Source organism: Cloeon dipterum, chromosome 1, assembly GCF_949628265.1.
Source record: "Cloeon dipterum chromosome 1, ieCloDipt1.1, whole genome shotgun sequence".
NCBI classification, from domain to species: Eukaryota; Metazoa; Arthropoda; class Insecta; order Ephemeroptera; family Baetidae; genus Cloeon; species Cloeon dipterum.
Window position 1 is genome coordinate 8,345,699 of NC_088786.1, and position 19,964 is coordinate 8,365,662.

General features: G+C 39.0%; 6 protein-coding genes across 9 annotated transcripts; 2 read left to right on the top strand and 4 right to left on the bottom strand.

The window, feature by feature from the left end:
- The first annotated feature begins 296 nt into the window (after positions 1-296).
- DNApol-alpha50 (DNA primase small subunit) lies at positions 297-4,807 on the top strand. Its single transcript, XM_065475563.1, has 7 exons — positions 297-502; positions 554-701; positions 754-926; positions 979-1,177; positions 1,230-1,449; positions 4,343-4,560; positions 4,616-4,807. The coding sequence occupies exons 1-7, from the start codon at positions 373-375 to the stop codon at positions 4,767-4,769; spliced, it is 1,242 nt and encodes a 413-aa protein (XP_065331635.1). The 5' UTR covers positions 297-372; the 3' UTR covers positions 4,770-4,807.
- Positions 1,548-3,834, bottom strand: LOC135934049 (heat shock protein 70 B2-like). Its single transcript, XM_065475560.1, has 2 exons — positions 3,525-3,834; positions 1,548-3,419 (listed from the first exon to the last, which is right to left on the bottom strand). Exons 1-2 carry the CDS (start codon positions 3,693-3,695, stop codon positions 1,668-1,670), a joined length of 1,923 nt encoding a protein of 640 aa, XP_065331632.1. The 5' UTR covers positions 3,696-3,834; the 3' UTR covers positions 1,548-1,667.
- On the bottom strand, positions 4,792-10,778 carry LOC135934057 (uncharacterized). Its single transcript, XM_065475568.1, has 3 exons — positions 10,523-10,778; positions 5,097-5,307; positions 4,792-5,034 (listed from the first exon to the last, which is right to left on the bottom strand). Exons 1-3 carry the CDS (start codon positions 10,719-10,721, stop codon positions 4,908-4,910), a joined length of 537 nt encoding a protein of 178 aa, XP_065331640.1. The 5' UTR covers positions 10,722-10,778; the 3' UTR covers positions 4,792-4,907.
- A 497-nt stretch (positions 10,779-11,275) lies between these two features.
- Positions 11,276-15,455, bottom strand: Nop60B (dyskerin pseudouridine synthase 1 Nop60B). The gene is made up of 8 exons (XM_065475561.1): positions 15,314-15,455; positions 14,946-15,079; positions 14,270-14,486; positions 13,540-13,941; positions 12,326-12,486; positions 12,145-12,265; positions 11,870-12,095; positions 11,276-11,594 (listed from the first exon to the last, which is right to left on the bottom strand). The coding sequence occupies exons 1-8, from the start codon at positions 15,324-15,326 to the stop codon at positions 11,318-11,320; spliced, it is 1,551 nt and encodes a 516-aa protein (XP_065331633.1). The 5' UTR covers positions 15,327-15,455; the 3' UTR covers positions 11,276-11,317.
- Positions 15,456-15,712: 257 nt separating this feature from the next.
- Positions 15,713-18,148, top strand: LOC135934051 (kelch domain-containing protein 4). Its single transcript, XM_065475562.1, has 8 exons — positions 15,713-15,916; positions 15,995-16,165; positions 16,231-16,469; positions 16,523-16,689; positions 16,752-16,901; positions 17,272-17,487; positions 17,546-17,887; positions 17,938-18,148. Exons 1-8 carry the CDS (start codon positions 15,809-15,811, stop codon positions 18,090-18,092), a joined length of 1,548 nt encoding a protein of 515 aa, XP_065331634.1. The 5' UTR covers positions 15,713-15,808; the 3' UTR covers positions 18,093-18,148.
- Positions 18,149-18,446: 298 nt separating this feature from the next.
- LOC135937933 (uncharacterized) lies at positions 18,447-19,890 on the bottom strand. Of its 4 annotated transcripts, none has more exons than XM_065481322.1 (4): positions 19,750-19,890; positions 19,131-19,237; positions 18,896-19,060; positions 18,447-18,845 (listed from the first exon to the last, which is right to left on the bottom strand). In XM_065481322.1, the coding sequence occupies exons 2-4, from the start codon at positions 19,230-19,232 to the stop codon at positions 18,684-18,686; spliced, it is 429 nt and encodes a 142-aa protein (XP_065337394.1). In that variant the 5' UTR covers positions 19,233-19,237; positions 19,750-19,890; the 3' UTR covers positions 18,447-18,683. The 4 variants fall into 4 exon arrangements, with proteins under 4 accessions (XP_065337394.1, XP_065337383.1, XP_065337374.1 ...); XM_065481311.1 differs by having other exon boundaries at positions 18,896-19,069; XM_065481302.1 differs by having other exon boundaries at positions 18,458-18,845; positions 18,896-19,075; positions 19,746-19,844.
- Between the last annotated feature and the right edge of the window lie 74 nt (positions 19,891-19,964).

Here is a 19,964-nt window from a genome sequence, read left to right on the forward strand (position 1 = left end):
ATCATTGAGATATCGCTTCGTTTTGCGAGCCAACACCGATATAATTCTAAATAATGTGTATATTGTATTACATTTTCCTTACAAATCAACTAAAGTGCTATACAATGTGAGGTTTTACTAGGCTTTACTACGGTGACAGTGGTTTGGCGCGTGTTCACTGATCATTCCCTTGCTCACAATCAAATCGTATGGTTGAAATTCGCGTGTTTCATGCACATGCGCATGTCTCAAATCGCGCGGCAAAACAACAGATGTTTCCCTCTGGACCCTCTGGCTCTGGCTATCTCACTGCTCGCTGTTGCTTTGCTGTTAGTGCAACTTTAAATTCTTCGTTCTTCATTCCCAGTGTGTTGATTTAAGGAATTGAGACTTATGACAATGCCACCCTCCGAGGAAAGGGAAGAAAGTTTCAAGCCAGAAACTCTGGTCGACATCCTCCCTCTTTACTACAACAGGCTTTTCCCTTGCGAAACATTCATCAAGTGGCTCAGCTACGGCAAAGGTGTCCCCTCAAAATTTTCAGAAGGATTTTTTAATGACAATTTGATTCCAGATGAGCTCGAGAAAAGAGAGTTTTCGTTCACATTGGAGGGGGACATTTATCTTCGGTACCTGTCGTTTAAGGACGCCGCCGAATTCAAGGAGGAGTTGAAGAAAAAGAAGCCGATTAAAATCGACGTCGGCGCGGTTTACACAAACACGTATAATCCTTTTTTGCCAAGCGTACACAATTATATTTTGGTTTTATTTTAGACTGAAGGATAAAAGGATAACTCAGAAACAACCAACTGAGCGAGAAATGGTTTTTGATATTGATATGACAGACTATGATGATGTCCGAACGTGCTGCAGTGAAGCCAGTGTGTGCCAAAAGTGCTGGAAATTCATGGTTGTGGCTGTCCAGTGCTTGGATGTGGCCCTTAGAGGTGAAAATCACTGAATATCAGGTTTATTTTACAATTAAAATTGAAATTTTAGACGATTTCGGTTTCAACCACTTGCTCTGGGTGTTTTCTGGCCGTCGTGGTATCCATTGTTGGGTGTCTGACGAGGAGGCAAGAACCATGTCAGGTTGGGAAAGAGGTTGCGTTGCTCAGTACCTATCCCTGCTGACCTCAGATACCAAATCAACTAGAAGAATCATTTTGAACTCTGAGAGATTGGATCCACCTGCATCGTAATTTTAATTTTTCACCTAAGAGCAGCTTTAATTTTTCTTTAAATATTAGGCGAGCTGTGAAAATTGTTGAAACGCATTTCAACGATATAATTTTGAATGATCAAGAGGTCCTTGACAGCCCTAAAGGCGTCCAGTATCTCTTAGACTTGGTGCCCGATGATGTTTTGAAGCAGGAGTGCGAAAAGGCTATGGCGGATAAAATTGATTCAGTCAGCAAATGGAAGGCTTTCTGCAAAACTGTTCAGTACCACAACCAAGAAGACGTGAAGGTATGATTTTAATTATAATTTTCAAGGTGAAGGTTTTAAAGCTACTAAAACATTTTTATTTCATTCGAGATCGAATTTATTTTCAAAATAATTATATACAATATAAATGCTCTTAATCAATTGTTGTGAACTAGGATGCAGTCAGATCTTGATGCTCAAGACAATATATTTTTAACAGGAACATAAACATTTTATCTTTTAACACTTAAATAACGAATTTAGTCCACTTCCTCCACAGTAGGCCCTCTGTAGTTCTGGCCACCGGCAGCTTGTTGGCCGCAAGACTGGTAACTATTAGATCCAGCTCCGCCTTGGTGCATCTTGGTCATGATTGGCATGCACTCCTTATTCAGCTGCTCGAATCGGTGCTCGAATTCCTCCTTGTCGGCGAGGGAGTTGTTATCAATCCAAGTGAGGGCTTCTTCTGCCAGCTTTGAGACCTTGTTCTTGTCCTCCTGGGATAGCTTATCTCCAGCATCCTGAACGGCTTGCTTGATCTGCAGAGCGTAGGCTTCCAATTTAGCCTTTGCTTCAATGCGTTCCTTTTGTTTCTCGTCCTCAGCCTTGTATTTCTCTGCGTCAGCAACCATGCGATCAATCTCCTCCCTGGTCAGACGGCCCTTGTCATTTTTAATGGTGATGTTCCTGCTGTTGCCGGAGCTCTCATCCTTGGCCGAGACGTTGAGGATGCCATTAGCGTCCAGGTCAAAGGTGACCACGATTTTTGGAACTCCCCTAGGCGCCGGAGGGATGCCGGTAAGGTCGAAAGTGCCCAGGAGGTTGTTGTCCTTGGTCATGTAACGTTCACCTTCATACACTTGGATGGTCACGGCTGGCTGGTTGTCTGAGTAGGTGGAGAAGGTCTGCTGCTGCTTGCATGGAATGCGGGTGTTCCTCTCGATGATCTTGGCCATTACACCGCCCGCCGTCTCGATGCCCATTGAAAGCGGCGCCACGTCCACCAAGAGCACGTCCTGAATCTGGCTGCTCTGGTCGCCACTGAGGATCGCGGCTTGCACAGCAGCGCCGTAAGCCACTGCTTCATCAGGGTTGATGGATAAGTTAAGAGTCTTGCCGTTGAAGAAGTCCTGCAGGAGTTTCTGGACCTTTGGGATTCTGGTTGAGCCTCCAACCAGGACGACGTCGTTGATCTGCGACTTGTCCATCTTTGCGTCCTTCAAGGCCTGCTCCACGGGCACCAGGGTCGACCTGAATAAGTCTGAGCAAAGTTCCTCAAATCTGGCCCTGGAGATTTTTGTGTAGAAGTCAATGCCCTCGAAAAGCGAGTCAATTTCCATGCTGGCCTCGGAGCTGCTGCTCAGGGTGCGTTTGGCCCTTTCGCAGGCGGTGCGGAGTCTTCTCAGGGCTCTGGGGTTGGTGCTCAGGTCCCGCTTGTGCTTGCGTTTGAATTCTTCAATGAAGTGGCTCACCATGCGGTTGTCAAAGTCCTCGCCGCCCAGGTGTGTGTCTCCAGCAGTGGATTTAACCTCAAACAGGGACCCTTCGTCGATGGTGAGAATGCTGACGTCGAAGGTGCCACCGCCCAGATCGAAAATGAGGACGTTTTTCTCTCCTTTTAAGTTCTTGTCCAATCCGTAAGCAAGGGCAGCGGCTGTCGGCTCGTTAATGATCCTCAACACGTTAAGACCGGCGATGGCTCCAGCGTCCTTAGTGGCCTGTCTCTGCGCGTCATTAAAGTAAGCAGGTACTGTGACGACTGCATCCTTGACTGTGGTGCCCAGGTACGCTTCAGCAGTCTCCTTCATTTTTGACAGGACCATGGAACTGATTTCTTCCGGGTTGAAACGTTTCTGCTCGCCTTTAAACTCAACCTGTAGTTTCGGCTTGCTGTTCTCGTTAATGACCGTGAAGGGCCAGTGCTTCATGTCCGCCTGGATTTTAGGGTCGTCGAATTTTCGGCCAATTAGACGCTTTGCATCGAACACTGTGTTTTTAGGGTTCATCGCCACCTGGAAACACACAGGAAAAATTATAAGCAATCGTGCCATATTTTAAATGAATGTATAGAGGTTCTTAAGCTAAACGAAAGATATATTTTCAAAATTCCATCTTACCTGATTTTTAGCGGCGTCTCCAACCAGCCTTTCAGTGTCCGTGAACGCCACATAGCTGGGGGTGGTCCTGTTGCCCTGGTCGTTGGCGATAATCTCCACCTTGCCATTCTGGAAAACACCTACGCAGGAGTACGTGGTGCCCAGGTCAATGCCAATTGCTGGTGCCTTCATGTTGCTCTTCTGTGATTCTCTTCTTGGATTGCTTCGAACTGTAGTATAGAATTGCGCTGGGAAGTCGGCTGGGTTAGCTGCTTCTCGTCTCTTGCTTGTGCTCTGATGCTTGTCTGTGTGACTAATGCCTGGTGCTGCACCCGCCGCTGGTTATATACATCGAGACTTTAGCGCCGAGAATATACAAGAATATTCGAGAGAGTGCTAGAGCATTGGCCGAGAGCCATATGGAACGAAGCTGCTATTGGCTGGTTTGGTGTCAAACGTCATCAAATGGGCGGAGCGTTTTGAATTTCAGCGCCAAGAGAATGTGCGAGAACTAAATCGGTCATTCTAGAATCATCCCTGGTGCATCTAGGGTGTTCCAGAAGCTTCGCTTGTTTTTAAAATTTAGGCTGTTTTAATTATTTGTGGCTAAAATTAAAATTTTTTGAAAATTTTAATTTAATATGATTTGAAATTAATGAAAATTCGATTAAATTTAATTAAATGAAGTATTACAGGTTGAGCCAAACTAATAATTGTTTGCGTCATCTGCGTTCTAAGGAATATAATCACGAATTTGATTCATATATCTGTTGTCTGTACTTTTTCATGTAATTAAATTGACTGGTTAACACAAAAAATTCCTCAATTGTTGTGTCCAGGCAAAGAAAGGGCGACGGCGAAGGATTCAGACTGCCCTGCTGATCGAGGAAGTGATGCTGCACTATCTGTACCCTCGTCTGGATATCCACGTCACCACAGGGCTGAACCACTTGCTGAAAGCCCCCTTCTGCATTCACCCTAAAACCGGATACGTCTGCGTGCCTTTCAACCCAAAACACGTCGCCAAATTCGACCCCACGGCTGTTCCCAGCATCAAGTAAGGGATTGAACCATTTTAAAAGTTTATAAATTTTAAATTACATTTTCAACAGCGTTCTGCTCAAGGAACTTGGTAATTTTGAAGAATCGACTGCATCAGAAAACGTGCGTGAGTACAGAAAAACTAGCATGAACCGCAGCGTCGCGATTTTCGACGAATTCGTCTACTCGCTTGCCAGAATGAAGAACGACCCCATGGAGTTTTAGCTTTAATAATTAAAATATCAGCTTCGTTAATTACACAATTAACTTATTTTATTTAAGTCTAGCATAATGTACAAGTGGAACACACTGATAAGTAGAAAACACACAAAACACTCGTCATTCGCACGTTCAGTCTTCACCCTACTCGCACGACCTGCCTGGTTGAGTCGCGATTTGATGGCAAAGCTTTGGCGACGAAACAATTTCTCCCAGAAACACGCTCAAAAGGTAGAACTTTTTGCGGTTACCAGCGTAGCTCTCGTACTCCCTGAAATTGAAGAGAAATAAATTAATCCACCGCTGTGATTGAGCAAATACGAGCGCTTTTACCTGACCACGTCCTCCCATTCGAGTGACTTTTTGTGCATTGAGTACTTCTTGCAAATGTTTTCAAAGAGGCACACATCGGGACCCATTTCAGCGACTAGTTGATGCTCCACGTTCGAAATGTCAAGGTCGCCGTCGTAGCGGCCGTGGGTCAAATGCTCCCTCAGCAGACTAGGGTCCAAAGCTCCGCGGCGAACTCTTCCTACGTATGTTTCTGAAAAAAGATTTATGCGGCACATTAGAAATGAAATATTAAATTGCAAAAAATAATGAAGGGCTTGAATATTCTTTTTGGCAGAAATTAATTTTAAACGAGTTATTGTTGAAAAAATTTCATTTTAATTACTTTCCTTGGTTAATTTCAACACTGTTTGAAAATAGGTTTACAAAATATTCGTTATATCTAAAAACATTCTTGTATAATATCATTTCGTAATATCATTCGTAATTAATTTTGGTATCTGGAATTTTCTGCGTCTTACAGTACTTAATTAGAAACTTAAGATGTAGTAAATCTTTCATGTGATTATAATCTGAAAAAGTCGAAAACTATTTCTACCGGCCCACACCTAAAATATTTAAAAATTGGAAAGTGGTCTAAATGCCCAAAGAACTGGTTAAATTTTCAGAGAAAATGGGCTGCAAAGTTTGTGTGCTTATCATTTGTAGCACACAATAAATTTATAAAAATTGAATATGTAATTAATTTTTTGGAGAAATGTGGCCAAATCTGAAATTTTATTGGCTTCCGGTCCTGATTGAATATTGCTCATTGTACACATATTTTTTGCTAGATTCCTCAAACAGATTCATTTTGCGATTTATCGCTTTTCGGAATAACTGTAAAATAGCAATTGAAATTTACCTACCACTCCATTTCATTTCAAAAATTTAATTTTTTTTAAAAAATGTCCAATACACTCTAAATTTAGAACACTGAAACACTGCTAGACATATTTTTTCAAAGGCAGCAAAATGAGTAAAAATCTGTCCAAATCGCTTAGACACCGTCACCTATCTAATAAGATGGTGGATTATCATAACTTTCATATAAAATTAGGTTTTTATTTCCTGATTCTCTTGAATGAATTTTTATGGTGATTTTAATATTTTTGTAAAAAAAATTGACAGTTCGCTTGATTTCATCTGTCGACAAAAAAAGCTGAAGAAGCTCCAGATTTGGGCCAGTGGCTTTCCGGTCGAGTTATCGCTAGTTAAACAGTGCGGTTAAAAAAATTTGCTTAAGCAGCAGAATCGCGACGTCTGTTCCATGATGCTGCAGCTGCGGTGCAGCCAAGCGCGAGGAGCCAGGCAACAAAGACGCGCAGTGCTCTCAGGCTCAAATTCACTTTCTTCCGATCACCTTGGCGCGGCCGAGAAAGTTTCGTAGATCGCCTTTTCCTAATCGCGCGCGCCAATGCCAAAAGAGCCGCGGATATACTTTCTCGTCCGCGTGCCCTGTGTGCAGATGTGGCGTGTGTGTAGGTATTACGATTACGTGAGTTGGCCGCTGCACGCGTAACACAAACACTGCGCTTCCATCTGATGTCCGGTTGTAATTTATGCGTCTCGCTCCCGTTAGAACTCCTTTTTCCGGAGTGATTTAATTTTGGATATGAATCTTGTGTTGTAAGACATTCCTCAGCAGATTAAATAGTAAAACTAACCAATCATGTTAAATATTGAAACCAAAATTCAAATATTAGCTGTAAGGAAATGAAAACGAAACTAGACCGGCATTAAAAATTTAAGATGTTAAACAGGGGGATAAATCTCAAGATGGGATTATATTTTTTTTTAAATCTATGGTCAATTTTTTTTTAATAAACGTGCTGCTCGTCTGTACATACAATTATTTTAAAAATATTTCTAACTGCAAATGCAATGAAAAATAAATTTTAAAATTATAGCTTCAAAATAAATTATCTTCAAGCGTTATTTTTAAGATAAAAATGTTTAATTTCTGATAGTGTTTATATTACTTAAAATCTTCCTGTAAAATCATGTTTGAGTTTAAGAGATTATGTTGAATATAATTAAAACCAGGCTTCAAGAGATTAATTTATGGAATAATATATTAGATTAGAGAAAGGCCACAATGAAAATAAGTTTTCGATTATGCCACTTAGAAAACACACACTTTTCATGACTTAAATACAAAAACTTCACAGCCTGAACCATACAAAAAATATTTTTATTTATCAAAAATTTGCTGTCGTCAAACCTAATTAATTATTCTTTCTCTTAGTATAAATTGAATTATTCAAAAATTATTTTTCATTAAAGTACAAGAAATAGCCAAAATGCATCTGACTGAGCCAAAAAAGAGGGTTTGACCATATCTGGACATCTGAAATTAAATTTCAATTAGGTGAAAACTCATAAATTTATAAATGGTAAACTGAACCTTAAATGAAAACGGGCCGAACTATTTATTTTTAATTAAAATAAAACTGCCTCAAGGATAAGTGTAATTAAACCCGTGCATTTAACCTGAAAATTGTGCGTGTTGGCAGCAACTACATTTTGTATTTTCGTGATAAACTGTTGCCGAAATAAATCCTTGAGGAATGCAGAGGACATTTTTTTCCATCCAAGATTCAGTAATTGTTCGCTTCGCTCATTGCCGATGATCGTGCGTTTTTCTCTGGCTACGAGCGAGGTGTGAATGAAAGCACTAGCTAAGCAATCAAATGGAGGTCAGCAGGAATATGTTTTTTTTTCTTCTGTGTTTACACTTTCTTCTCTTTCTGCTCCACGCACAGTCCCAGGAGCGACAAACTATTTAACTTTTTGAGGAAGAAATTTAAACACGTTTCCTGTCTGTAAACTAAGTAGTCGGAAATTCATAATACGCGCATTGTTTGCGCGCAGATCTTCGCACCATGTGCTGGTTTGAGCAACTCTATCCATATAAAACCGTGCAACTTTCAATCCAGCAGGTTTCACCATAGAAAACGTTCATTCAGCAGCGTTATGCTTGAAATGATTATTTAATTTTATGACGGAGCTATTATATTTTTCATCATCTCAGTATGACGATTTATTTGGAAGGCTTTAATATCTTTGAATAATCATTGCTTGACGTAGGAAATTCAACTCATGAAAATCGTGCTCATTTTAAAATGCAAATAAATAATTTCTGTTAGTTTATTCATTATATAAACAAAAATCTCGTAATAGAAATTTGTTCCAAGATATTTTTAAGTACCTCTCTTAAAAATAAAAGATCATAGCTCATTTTAAAATAAAGCTTGATATTGCCGTGATTCTCAAATTGATTGTTTTTAAAACAATTCAAATTAAATTTTATAGAATGAATGTCTCAATTTTGAATGCAGATACTGAGCCAAATAACTCGGCGATAAAAATTGCCAAAAATTAGGTAAAACAGATTTAATATCCTCACAACAGGTTTTGCCTACAAATTAAATAAAATAATTTTATTATTAAAATATTCATTTACCAATTATTAACCCAATTGAAAAAATTAGATAATTTTAATATTTACATTTGACAATCAACTACTGAATATGGAATCAGAATATTTTCTATTATTGCACGATCAGTATTGAAATAATTAAAAATGCGTGCAAAAATTGTTTGTAGCTTTGTAATAATTATTCTTTTTATAGATTTTTATAATTTTTAGCAGTGGCATTTTAAAGTAAAATAAAAAAAATCGGAAATTCCGGATTCTATTTAAAGATTGATCCCTTATGTATTTGAAAATTTGTATTACTGGTTTATATTTTTTCTATAAATTCCCTTAATTATTAGTAAGCTTCAATTCAACTGTTGGCTTCATTTTATCGTCTTCATGAACCAATTTTCTTGAAATAATTATAAAAATTGTTATTTTCACCGCATTAAAAACAATTAGTTCATAAGTCGGTTCCAATTAGTACGCGTTTCCATTATTCCACTCTCTCTGTCCCTATGCACTTCGATTTTCACACGCGAGCGATTTGTAGAAATGTGACAGACCATTAAAAAGAAAACTGCACGGATCCATTTGAGACTAAGTCATTAGAAAAATAGATCTCTTCTATTTCATCCGTTCCGATGCTAATTTCTCCGCGGATGCATCTTAAACATTGACTTTCACACGCCATCGAAGAAGCAGCAAAAAATAATTGCACACACACACGATCGTTTATTCGCACCACTTTCGCAGTAAAACGAGCACGATTTGCATTGTGTTGTGTTCCTTTCGAATGCTTTCGCCGGGCGCGCATCAATCACAGCCTCGCACCGAATTGATCCGAATTCATTATATTTTGCCTTTCCCGTCCCATCAGAGAGCAATCCTACGCAACGTTACCACTGCGACTTACTCGCGGCGGCGGCAATAATAATAACTTTCACTCGTTGCTCGCCTGCCTCTTACAAGACTCAATTAAAAATACAGCTACGCACTGCACTCACGCCCTTATGCAACACGTTCGATTTTCTAGTTGAGCGAAATTCCTTTGTTTCCTTCCTTGACGCTTTAGATCCAAATTCGAGGTAGCTGCCAGTGTGTTTTTATTATATCTTTCCATTCAAATTTGGCCCACGTTAGTTGGATACGAATTTAGTAGGAAAATTTCACAGCGCCGTGATTATCAGTTTCATCTCACAACGTTTCACTCGCAAATGCCATTTTCTTAACCGCTAAAATGATAATATAATTATTTTTTACTTGTCACTAGACGACTAAAAGTGAAATTTTCATAAATAAACAGGATGCAATATAATGATCTAGAATTCAAAAAGCATATATACAATAAAACTGGAAGGCCTCCAGAAGAAATAAAAGTACTGGATAAAATGGTTCCACAATTGTTGACCTGTGGAAATCCCACACCGTGTGTCCTTCTTGATGTTTCTCAATATTAACATTAGAATGTAGGTAGAAAGTAATCAAGCGTTGAATAACCGGATTCCAGGAATTTTTCCCTTTGTCCTATGCATCTACTTAATTTGAATATATTGCCCGGTTATTCATTTACCAACCTTTAAATATACCGTTACAATTTAAAAAAAAGTACAAGCAGGAACTAAATTTGATAGCTATGTCTAGGTAAATGGTAAATCCCTGAAAAATTCAGTTAACAAATTTTAATACCTGATAAGTGTTTACTGTAGGAGGGAAATTTGAGAATTATATTTGGAATAAATTTTTGCTGTTGTAAAAAATACTGAGTGTTCTCCGTGCTAATGCAAATTATTGTTGGAATATTTTTATATTTTGGATAATTTACCTGCGGCAAAATAAATTCTCTTAAAATCATTAACTGACGCTAAATGAATTAAAACTTTCGGAATATTAAAAAAAGTCAAAATTCTCACTTGGACAGTTTCTGCGGAAAATTGGATGAATTGTACTTTTAAACAATTCAACTTGACGCACAATAAAAGAAATTTTAAGAAAAACATGTTCTCACTTGGATTGAGCGAGTAGGTCAGTTTCTTGAGGAAGTTGGCGAATTTGACTGCCATAATGATGACCGGGAAGCCGACCAGTTGTACGGGCAGCGTGAACGGCGGCTCGACGGTTTCGAGTTCTGCGTCGCCCTGCGGCGCCGCCTCGAGCAGCACGGAGAGCACAAGCAGCGCCGCCGAGACCAGCAGCAGGGGCCTCATCTTGCTTTACTTGAGTGCGTTTGGGCGCGAGTCGAGCGCGAGACTGCGGCTTGAGTGAAAGTAGTGCCGTCTCAGGTGCCGCCGGCTCCCCACCTTTCGCTGGCTGGCAGGTGACATAACCTGCGAGGGAAGCAGCGTGGCTGAGGAAAGTCAGGTACGCACAGGGTCTCAGGGGGAAATTGGCGGTGTGACATATCGCTCGCTGCAATGTAATTTCTCCCAAGTTTGATTTCGACAAATGATCCAACGTGTATTCTTTCCGGCACACGCCGATTGTGGATTGAATAAAGATGAGGCTCAACTTTCATTCAAATATTTTACGTTGTACTTTTATTCATGGAAATTAATCATAGTAGCTACAAACCCGCAATTTTTTTTTAAAAAAAGAGATTCATTTTTTCAGTTCTTATAATTTTCCCAAATTTCTTTCAAGCAATTTTAGACAGTTATTTAATGTTAATTATTTGCGCAAGACCTCAACTTCGTTGAAGGGCAGAGTAAAGAATTTGGAAAAAGGTAAGCCTACAGGTGGTAGGAAAATTAAATGACTAAAATTGCGTGTTATACAAAAAATTTATTTCTCATACATGATAAAATTACTCTGCTTCCTCTTGCACCTTTTTCTTCTTCTTTTTCTTTTTTTCTGACGTTGGTTCCTCTGTCGCTTCTGTAGCTTGCTCAACTTCCTCCTCTACCTGCTTCTTCTTTTTCTTTTTCTTAGGAGTTTCGCCTTCTACTTGAGCCGTTTCAGTGCTTTCAGCATCTTCCACAACGGACTTTTTCTTTTTCTTCTTCTCTTTAGGAGCTGCTATCTCTTCGTCGTTTCCATTGCCTAAGCTTTCACGCGGTCTCTTTTCAGCGCCAGCTTGTGCACTGAAAGAAGTAAAAATTCATCAATTAACACTTTAAATAGTTAGTTTGTCCCCATTCCCCACGTGTTTAATTTTATTTAAAAACAAATAAATTAAAAACCACTGTATTAGTAGATATTTTTCAGGGGAAAAAATTACACGATCCTCACGTCATATTCTGATGCTTCTCCCGTATAATTCTATTATTTCCAATGATATTTATAGAAACATAATAGTTTGAGCTCATAATAGGGTAGTTGCCACAATGCAATAATTAAATCAACATTATTTGTGTACCTTATGTCCTGGTAGCTTTGTGAGAGGTAATTGGCAGGAGTTTTGTCGTTTGGCTTGCCATACTGGTCAAGCATGCCCTGCTTGATCAACTGCTTCTTCATGAGGGCCTTGGGTCCGAGACCCCATTTCCTAGGGTACGTGTCCCTCTCCATGATGACCCTCTTGATTTTGGCCACCGAGCCGTGGTCGCAGGACATTATTGTACTCGAAGTCATCAGGGCAATACCTGCAATTAAAATTAATTTCTATCTTATTTTACAAACCACTCTGCTTACCTAAACAAATGGCCTCGCCCTTAGTGGTGATGATGACAATCTCCTCGTTCATTTCGATTCCGTCGTCATACCTCAAAACACCAGGAAGCATAATTTTGGCACCGTAGCAAACTGCGTTGACCTGAGAGGAGGAAAATTGAATTAAAATTAAAAAGTTCGCGTTCAGTTAGGAGAAACCTACAGCGCTGTCCTTCATGACGATTCGCTTGTGTTTAACCAACAGGCCCTCCAGAGGATGGATCACCCTCCGCAAGTAACTTTCGTCCTTGTGATTTTCATAGAGCCACTGTGCGTCAAGCACGTCGTGCATGGTACTCAAACCCTGATTTTCACCCTGGTTGCCTGAAAATGAATGTTATTTTTAATTTAAAACAATGTTGTCCCACAATTTCCATCCTGTCAGTGGTCAGCAGTTCCAGAAATAATACTAGCGGTTTGAGATATTGAAACAGAAAAAATCCAAACATAACATTTTATCTGAGAAGAAAAAAGCAAAGATATTTGTATTTTAGCTGAGGGATATTTTGAGTCACTTTTTGAATGGAAAAATTTTGTCGATTCAACCATTCAGGTGACCAACACAAATTTTAAAAATTCTGAATTGGTTTAATAAAGCCTATTTTTGTTCAAGGAGAATTTTGAAATCATTTATCGAGCTATGCGCGGAACATAATATTTAATCTGCATCAGCACGAAAACCTCTTGAAGCAAAATCTCAACTCAAGATTTAAAAACCACACCCGTGTCCAAACCGCGCCAATATAACCCGAATCAAACCGCAACTATACTACAAAACCGCACACAAATATTTCTTGTGTTCCCAATTTTAATTATTATTTTTTTTCCACAAAATTCAAGCATTTTGTGCAATAAATGTGCCATATTCTAGTTAATGTGCTACACGAAAAACTAGTGAAATAATTTAGTTGTGCAGGATTTACAGCAAAAAATTTAAATATTGATTTAAACCAATCAATTTAAGGGTCAGTTTTACCATCAAGGTTTTCTATACTGGTAGAACGTGAAATATTGGTGAAAATTCCAAACAGGTAATTTCCAATCTTTTGATATCCTTCTATTTTTTTAATATTTTAAATAATTGATTAAATGTGAATTAAGTAACATCTAAAATTTTCAATAGAAAATCCTAATGACAAAAATAGATTTTAATCTGCTCAGAAAATTTTAAGTTGTTGTCAATTTATCAGTTTTGATGACCTGTGGGTCAGTACAATACCCAGTCTTCCAGTTGGAAAAATAATTGCAGCTTTTTGTTTAAAACGTTTTCATCAACTTATGCTTGTGAATTGAGATGTAACGTCTGTATTCGATGTGATTTAGACACAACTTTCTAGATATTTCAAACCTGTACTGTAAATGAAATCATTTTCGTACCTGATCGAACTCGCCTGAGTTCCTCCATTTGTCCACCGACGCCGAGAACAAGGCCCAAGTGCACGCATAGCGTTCGGACGTACGTTCCCGCCTCGCAGCTGACCCAGAAGATGCCCAGATTCTTCTCTGGACTGTACTCAATCAGTTTGCTTTCGTAAATGGTACGGACGCGCAGCTGTCTTTTCACGGCGGAGATCAGTGGTGGTCTCTGGAAGAGGGCGCCTCGCAGCTGCTCGAGGCCGCGGGACACGAGTCCGATTTCGCCATCGCTGCCCGGCGCCACCAGGCTGGTTTTGCTGCCAGGCGCGCTGTGCAGCTTGAAAATGCAAACGTACTCCTTGCCAGCGCTCTGCTGCGACTTGACCAGACGCGTCGCTCGCGAAACGCACACAATCAAGCATCCTGCGATGGACAGCAAGGCAATTGTTTAATTCATAGAAAAAGCCAAATAATTCATCCAAACAATTCCTTTTAATGGGTGAAAAACTTCATTATTTAAAGCACCTATTTCCACGATGATAAATAAATCAGGGCTTGGCAAAAGGGTAGAAAATTGAAAAAATCTGACAAGTGTTTTTTCCATTAATTTCCATAGTTTAAGAAACAAATGAGAAAAATCGCACTTTGGCACGATTGGAAAATCTGGAAAACGCTTTGGTTTCATATAGCACAGATTTGAAGACCTTTGACATCATGAGAGCTGAGAAAATAGTCTTGGAGATTTTATTACCTGATACTTTGGGATCGAGCGTGCCGGAATGTCCAGTTTTGTCTACTTTGAGGATTCTCTTAATCCATGCGACCACCTCGTGCGAACTGGGGTTACTCGGTTTATCCAAATTAATGTAGCCACTCCTAACATAGTCTTCAATGCTTCGTTTCAGAGGCGACGCACCGAACGGAAGAGGTGTGAAATGCGCCGTGCGAACATTCATGCGATCAAAATTCTGTCAAAAAAATAAGTAAAACATGAAGTCAGTGTTCGGAAAAAGCCGGCATTTTTAAAACAATTTTGACCAAGCCGGTTATAACCGGTTTTTAGCCGGCTGAATTGGCTAAAATTGGCTGAAATTAGGTTTCCTTGAGCAGAAGTATGCAAAGTAAGAAGAAAATGGTTTCACCTGAAAAATCATGATTTTGAATCTTTTTATTCAAAAATATTTCATGAAAATATCGTGATTTTGTTCGCATTAAAATTTTTCTATTCCCGTAATTATTAATTGAGCTCGTTTTATGCCTAAAAATTAAACCAATTTAAAAAATGCCAATTTTAGCCTGGCAAAAATTGCTCGGTTTCATCCGGTTTTAACCGCCCCGGCAAAAACCGGCTGGTCAAAATTGCGAACACTGCATGAAGTACACAAATGTACATACATGAATTTTGGAATGTAATCCTGTAAACCAACCTTCAGAAGGAGAGGCCATTCTGAGGAATCGATCGGTGGCGGTTTCAAATCAGAAGACTCCAGTTTAAACTCGCATTTAGAGTGGATTTCGCCGAGAGTCTTGAATTTGCCCTCCTTGGACTTCTTCTTTTTGACTGTGGACAATGCAAACATAATGCGGATCAAACAGGTGATAAAATAAGAAGTGTTTATTGATATTGTGTAGTTGTTGTGGTCGGCCTTGGCCGGCTCAGAATGGCAAGTGGAAATCAAACATCAAGCGAGCTGCACAGTGCATTTTGCAAATTGCATTTCAAACTTTGGCAACTAATTAATCCATAATTGAATGTGTTATGGTGGTGGAGCTCAAATTTCAGCCATAAATGTACCTTTTTCTTCCATGGTTGTGTGCGGACGTTAACTCTTGCACGTGGTTAGCAGTAAAACACACGCCTGAACAGAACACGGCATACGCCGCAAACGCCGAAGCCGAGGATTTAGAAAGCATTCACTTTCAACATAACCACCAGCAGATGGCAGGCATGTACAGACATGGGATTCAAATTCTGTTGGTGGGAAAATTCAACACACAAGAATTATTTCAACAATAATTTATTCTGGAACTTGACTAATTTTATCATTGGAATGCGGTTGAAAATATTTAAAAATAATTAGTAGATGAACTCCGCAACTTAATACATTTTCACTCAATTCGCTTTTGTTTTCTGGGATAGACTTGACATGGACTACACACGCCCAGGTTACGCCCCCTTTCCAAAAATCAAACATAAATAACCCCACATGGTTCATTCCAGTCCGACACTTCAAAACGCCGGATTTTAAAGTCAATCTAAGAAGTAATCTAATTCGTTTATTTACACAACATGGGGAAGAACAAAAATAAGAAGGGAAAGGGAGCTGAGAAGACTGCTGCGAAAACAGAAAAGAAGTTGTCCAAGAAGCAGAAAAAGGACCTGGCTGATTTAGGAGAGGTAAAACTTTGATAATTTTCTGTCACGTGTTCTTTAATTAAAAAATTGTGGGATTTTTTCACATCTTGTTAAATATAGGACGATGTTGAGCAAATTGTGGCGAAATGCGAAATGGAGGAGAAAAAGAAACAGACTGTCGCCGAGGTTGCCATCGAAAGACCGGCCAAAAGATCCAGTTTTGCTTTTGTAGCTCACCCTGAAAAAGACGAGCTCTTTCTCTTTGGCGGAGAATTTTTCAACGGGCAAAAGGTATTAATTTTTCGCCTTAATAATAAATGTAACGCTTAATTCTTAATTTTAATATTTTTTATTAGACGGCAATGTACAATGACATTGTAGCCTACAACCTGAACAAAGGAACCTGGACGAGCCTGGTTGTGCCCAAAGGCCCTGCCCCCAGGAGTGGACACCAGATGGTTGCAGTTCCAGGAGGGAAAGGGGGCCAGCTGTGGCTCTTTGGAGGAGAGTTTGCCAGTCCCAGCCTGTCACAGTTTTACCATTACAATGACCTCTGGGTCTATCAAATCGGCGAGAAGAGCTGGCAGAAAATCAAGTGAGTTATTTAAGTACAGGAGAGATGAAAAATTTATGAGTGCAAATTTTCAGCTGTCCTGGAGGTCCATCTGCTCGGAGCGGACACAGAATGGTCCTGCACAAGAGGCAGCTCATTTTGTTCGGTGGCTACCACGATAATAATATCAACTTTAAGTACTTTAATGATGTTTACGCTTTCGACCTGAAAGACTACAAATGGCGCAAACTGGAGCCTGCAGGTTGTGATTTTTTTTTAATTTATTCAAAGGAGTTTTTCAATATTTTTTATATTATTCATTAGGCATTCCTCCTGCACCGAGGTCAGCATGCTTAATGGCGGTTGCTCCGAGTGGAAAAATCCTGGTCTGTGGAGGCTACAGCAAAACGAAGGTTAAGAAAGATGTGGATAAGGGACACACGCATGCAGATTCCTTTTTCCTGACTCCTGAGAGTAAGTGTTTTTTGTATTTTTCATTGTTTGGTATAACATAAATATGAATTATTTTAAGATGGGTTGATTTAGATATTTTTAAAGTAATTATTGAACTTTCTATCAACAATTAAGAGGGTTTTGCAAGGAGAAAAAACTGTATAAATTAGAAATTACCAACTCAATCATATTTTTCCCTTTTTTCTCTTCAATGTTCTAATTTTTTAAAAAAAAAATTGCTTATAACTTCAAAATATCCAGCTAGAATTTAAAAATTTGAAATAAAAACCGCCCTTTTTTAAATCTGCAAATATTTTTCAGCATTTAGATTCAATTTATTTTTGCAAATTTTTAACATAGACGTAAAATATAATTATTGCAATGTTCACAGAGGGAGACGAAACAGGAACAAAGTGGAAATGGGTTTCTGCGAAGTGCGGCGGTGCTTCCCCTCTCCCTCGAGGAGGAATGGCTCTCACCCCCTTGACTGGTGGCAAAGCATTTGCATTTGGAGGAGTGAGGGATGAAGAGGGCGAGGAGGACCTGTCCGGCACATTCCTCAACGACTCTTACTTCGTCGATTTGGAGACGAATGTCTGGAGATACGGTAAATATATGCACTTATGTAAATTAATTTTCTAATAATTATTTAATCCTGCGAGCAGTTTCACTCTCTGGAAAGAAAGACCCAAGTAAAAAGTCGAGGAGGAGGAGAAAGGACAGCGGTGATGCTGACGACATGGACGATGAAGGAGAGCAGATGGAGGAAGAGCCGCAGTCCGTGGTGACCAGCAACGACGGCATTTTCAAAGTGACCATCGGCCCGAGTCCAGCAGCGTCCGCCTTTGGTGGTAGCAACGCCTCAGGGGGATCGGCTTCTTTTGCTTTCTGTCCTCCAACCAGAATGTCCGCAGGCCTGGCGTTCAAGCACGGAAAGGCCTATTTATTCGGCGGACAGTTTGAGGAAGGAGATCGGCAACTCACTTTTTGCGACTTGTACAGTTTAGGTACTGATTTTTAAGCTATATGAAGTCCAAATTTACCATTTCAATTGCAGATGTTCATAAAATGGACGAGTGGCAAACTGTCCTGCCGAATGAGGTGTCGCCAGATGATTGGCTTGATTCAGGCAGCTCATCTGATGATGATGATGACTCTGAAGATGATGATGAAGGGGAAGATAGCGAGGAATCACCAATGGATACCGATTAGGATTTTTTATTTTTTAATAAATTGGAAATATAAAACATCAAATTTATTTTCTCAAACCTTGATTTCCAAAAAATATTTTTTTTTTAAACTTAGGGATATTGTGGAGTAGCCAGTAACTTTTAATTTAAAAGAAGTTAGATAGAAAAGTTAATGCTCAAGATTAAATGAATTATTTATCCAATATCTTACGAAAATTTGTATTTTTAAAAATTAATTATAGATCATAGTTTTTTGAAATAAAATACAAGGTCTTGAATATTAATTTTATCTAATGAAGTCAGGGGTAAAGAATGAAAAAATATATAAACTTACAAACATTTTTATTAAATTTCAGTAACAAAATATATTTTCTTCTGATATTTAGATTGAACTATGAATATATTTTACTAAATGGTAATGAAAAAGCGCCATTATTATTTCAATCTACTTAGGCGCAAAACAGTCTTCTTTCTGCAGAAGCTTTTTAATATTTAATTAAGTTTGTACATTGTCAAAATGCTTTTCATCACAGTATTCATTTAGCAAAATTTTCCTCTAGGAAGCCAAGGTTTTCGTTAATTCTCAAGCAACAAGTTTTTGGATTTTTTTAAATTAGTTTTCTTGACAGCTTTTTTGTAAAGCCTCAACCTCTTCTTTCAGCTTCAAGAGCCGTGAGTGCTCTTCTTTCAGGTGCTTCAGCTTCTCAGTGCATTTGTTGATATGATCCACATTTGGATTTTGGAGACCAGATCCTTGAGCCACAGAAAATACTTCCTATGGAACAAAAAAGTTTGACACAGAATGTTAGGAAAAGAAGAACTCACCTTTAAAGCTTCTTCAATCTGAGCATTCTTCTCAGCCATCATTTTCTGAATGTAAGCAGCTTGCAAGTACTGACTGTAGACAATGTCAGCCTCAGTTTGGAAATCCTCAGCTGTCTTTGCGGCGGAGCTGCTGGAACTTATGTTACTACAGCTGGCTGGAGCTGACTGCAACAGCTGATGCTGATGAAATTGATAAAATTAATAAATTACAGAAAGGAGTTATTAAAACAATCACCTGCTTGGCAGAATTAAGAACAGTGCTTGTGAGTTTCCTGTTGGCAGCTGCGGAAACGAGATTTTTTCTTCCGGTTTCTTTCCCTTTCATTGCGTTGTTCATGCTGGCTGAAGATTCCAAAAATTGACGGTATCATATATAATTAATAATTTACTAAATAATGAATTTAATCATATGAATAAATGGAAATAATGCCAAAAACAAACAATAATGATTGAAAGAGGAAAAAGTTCCTTCATTCCGTTCATTCCAATATGTATACATTCTATGAGAAAATTCTTTTGCCGCATTCCGAGATTTATATTGTCCATGTGCATATTTATGTGCTCACAATCAGTTATACATAACTGCATGAGTTTATTACTAGGTTCTTCAGCTTAGATAAAACTATTACTTACATCCTTTTGCTATTGGATAGCGTTAACAACATTAATAATTTGAAAACACAAACGACAGCAGCAAAAAGAGCAGATGAATTTGTATCCAGTTTGTATCAAAGGAAAGCGAAATGATCGAGCGACTCCAAACCTTTTCTTTCGTTTTTATAACAGTCGAACAAAAATAACCCTTTCTCCATGATGAAATTTGACTTATTAAAAAGTGTTATTATCATACTCACTGCGCTGTTTTGTAGAGAAGAGGGCCTAGAGTAAAGGACAGAGATTTTTATTTATTTAATTTACGATCAGGCTCTGGCTGTCTGGCTTGCTCTGTCTCTCTAGCTGATGTTTGGCATTCGACAGTCGGCGCCGGCCGGCAGAGGAAGCTGGCGCCTGCGTGTTGATCAACAATAATTTCGCACCATCTAGCGTAAACACGGAAAAGGTCGTTGAA

Excerpts from the sequence above, each read along its gene's own strand:
- DNApol-alpha50 (XM_065475563.1), top strand. The coding sequence starts at position 373 with ATGACAATGCCACCCTCCGAGGAAAGGGAAGAAAGTTTCAAGCCAGAA. Across the intron at positions 1,450-4,342 it reads ACAACCAAGAAGACGTGAAG|GCAAAGAAAGGGCGACGGCG; the intron begins GTATGATTTTAA and ends TGTTGTGTCCAG. Across the intron at positions 4,561-4,615 it reads ACGGCTGTTCCCAGCATCAA|CGTTCTGCTCAAGGAACTTG; the intron begins GTAAGGGATTGA and ends CATTTTCAACAG.
- LOC135934057 (XM_065475568.1), bottom strand. The coding sequence starts at position 10,721 with ATGAGGCCCCTGCTGCTGGTCTCGGCGGCGCTGCTTGTGCTCTCCGTG. Across the intron at positions 5,308-10,522 it reads GACCTACTCGCTCAATCCAA|AAACATACGTAGGAAGAGTT; the intron begins GTGAGAACATGT and ends ATCTTTTTTCAG. Across the intron at positions 5,035-5,096 it reads GAATGGGAGGACGTGGTCAG|GGAGTACGAGAGCTACGCTG; the intron begins GTAAAAGCGCTC and ends CTTCAATTTCAG.
- LOC135934051 (XM_065475562.1), top strand. The coding sequence starts at position 15,809 with ATGGGGAAGAACAAAAATAAGAAGGGAAAGGGAGCTGAGAAGACTGCT. Across the intron at positions 16,166-16,230 it reads AATTTTTCAACGGGCAAAAG|ACGGCAATGTACAATGACAT; the intron begins GTATTAATTTTT and ends ATTTTTTATTAG. Across the intron at positions 16,470-16,522 it reads AAGAGCTGGCAGAAAATCAA|CTGTCCTGGAGGTCCATCTG; the intron begins GTGAGTTATTTA and ends GCAAATTTTCAG.
- LOC135937933 (XM_065481302.1), bottom strand. The coding sequence starts at position 19,232 with ATGAACAACGCAATGAAAGGGAAAGAAACCGGAAGAAAAAATCTCGTT. Across the intron at positions 19,076-19,130 it reads TTCTTAATTCTGCCAAGCAG|CATCAGCTGTTGCAGTCAGC; the intron begins GTGATTGTTTTA and ends CAATTTCATCAG. Across the intron at positions 18,846-18,895 it reads AGATTGAAGAAGCTTTAAAG|GAAGTATTTTCTGTGGCTCA; the intron begins GTGAGTTCTTCT and ends TTTGTTCCATAG.
- Nop60B (XM_065475561.1), bottom strand. Across the intron at positions 12,487-13,539 it reads ACTCAGGCGAGTTCGATCAG|GCAACCAGGGTGAAAATCAG; the intron begins GTACGAAAATGA and ends ATTCATTTTCAG. Across the intron at positions 12,096-12,144 it reads GGGCGAGGCCATTTGTTTAG|GTATTGCCCTGATGACTTCG; the intron begins GTAAGCAGAGTG and ends TTTTAATTGCAG.
- LOC135934049 (XM_065475560.1), bottom strand. The coding sequence starts at position 3,695 with ATGAAGGCACCAGCAATTGGCATTGACCTGGGCACCACGTACTCCTGC. Across the intron at positions 3,420-3,524 it reads GAGACGCCGCTAAAAATCAG|GTGGCGATGAACCCTAAAAA; the intron begins GTAAGATGGAAT and ends GTGTGTTTCCAG.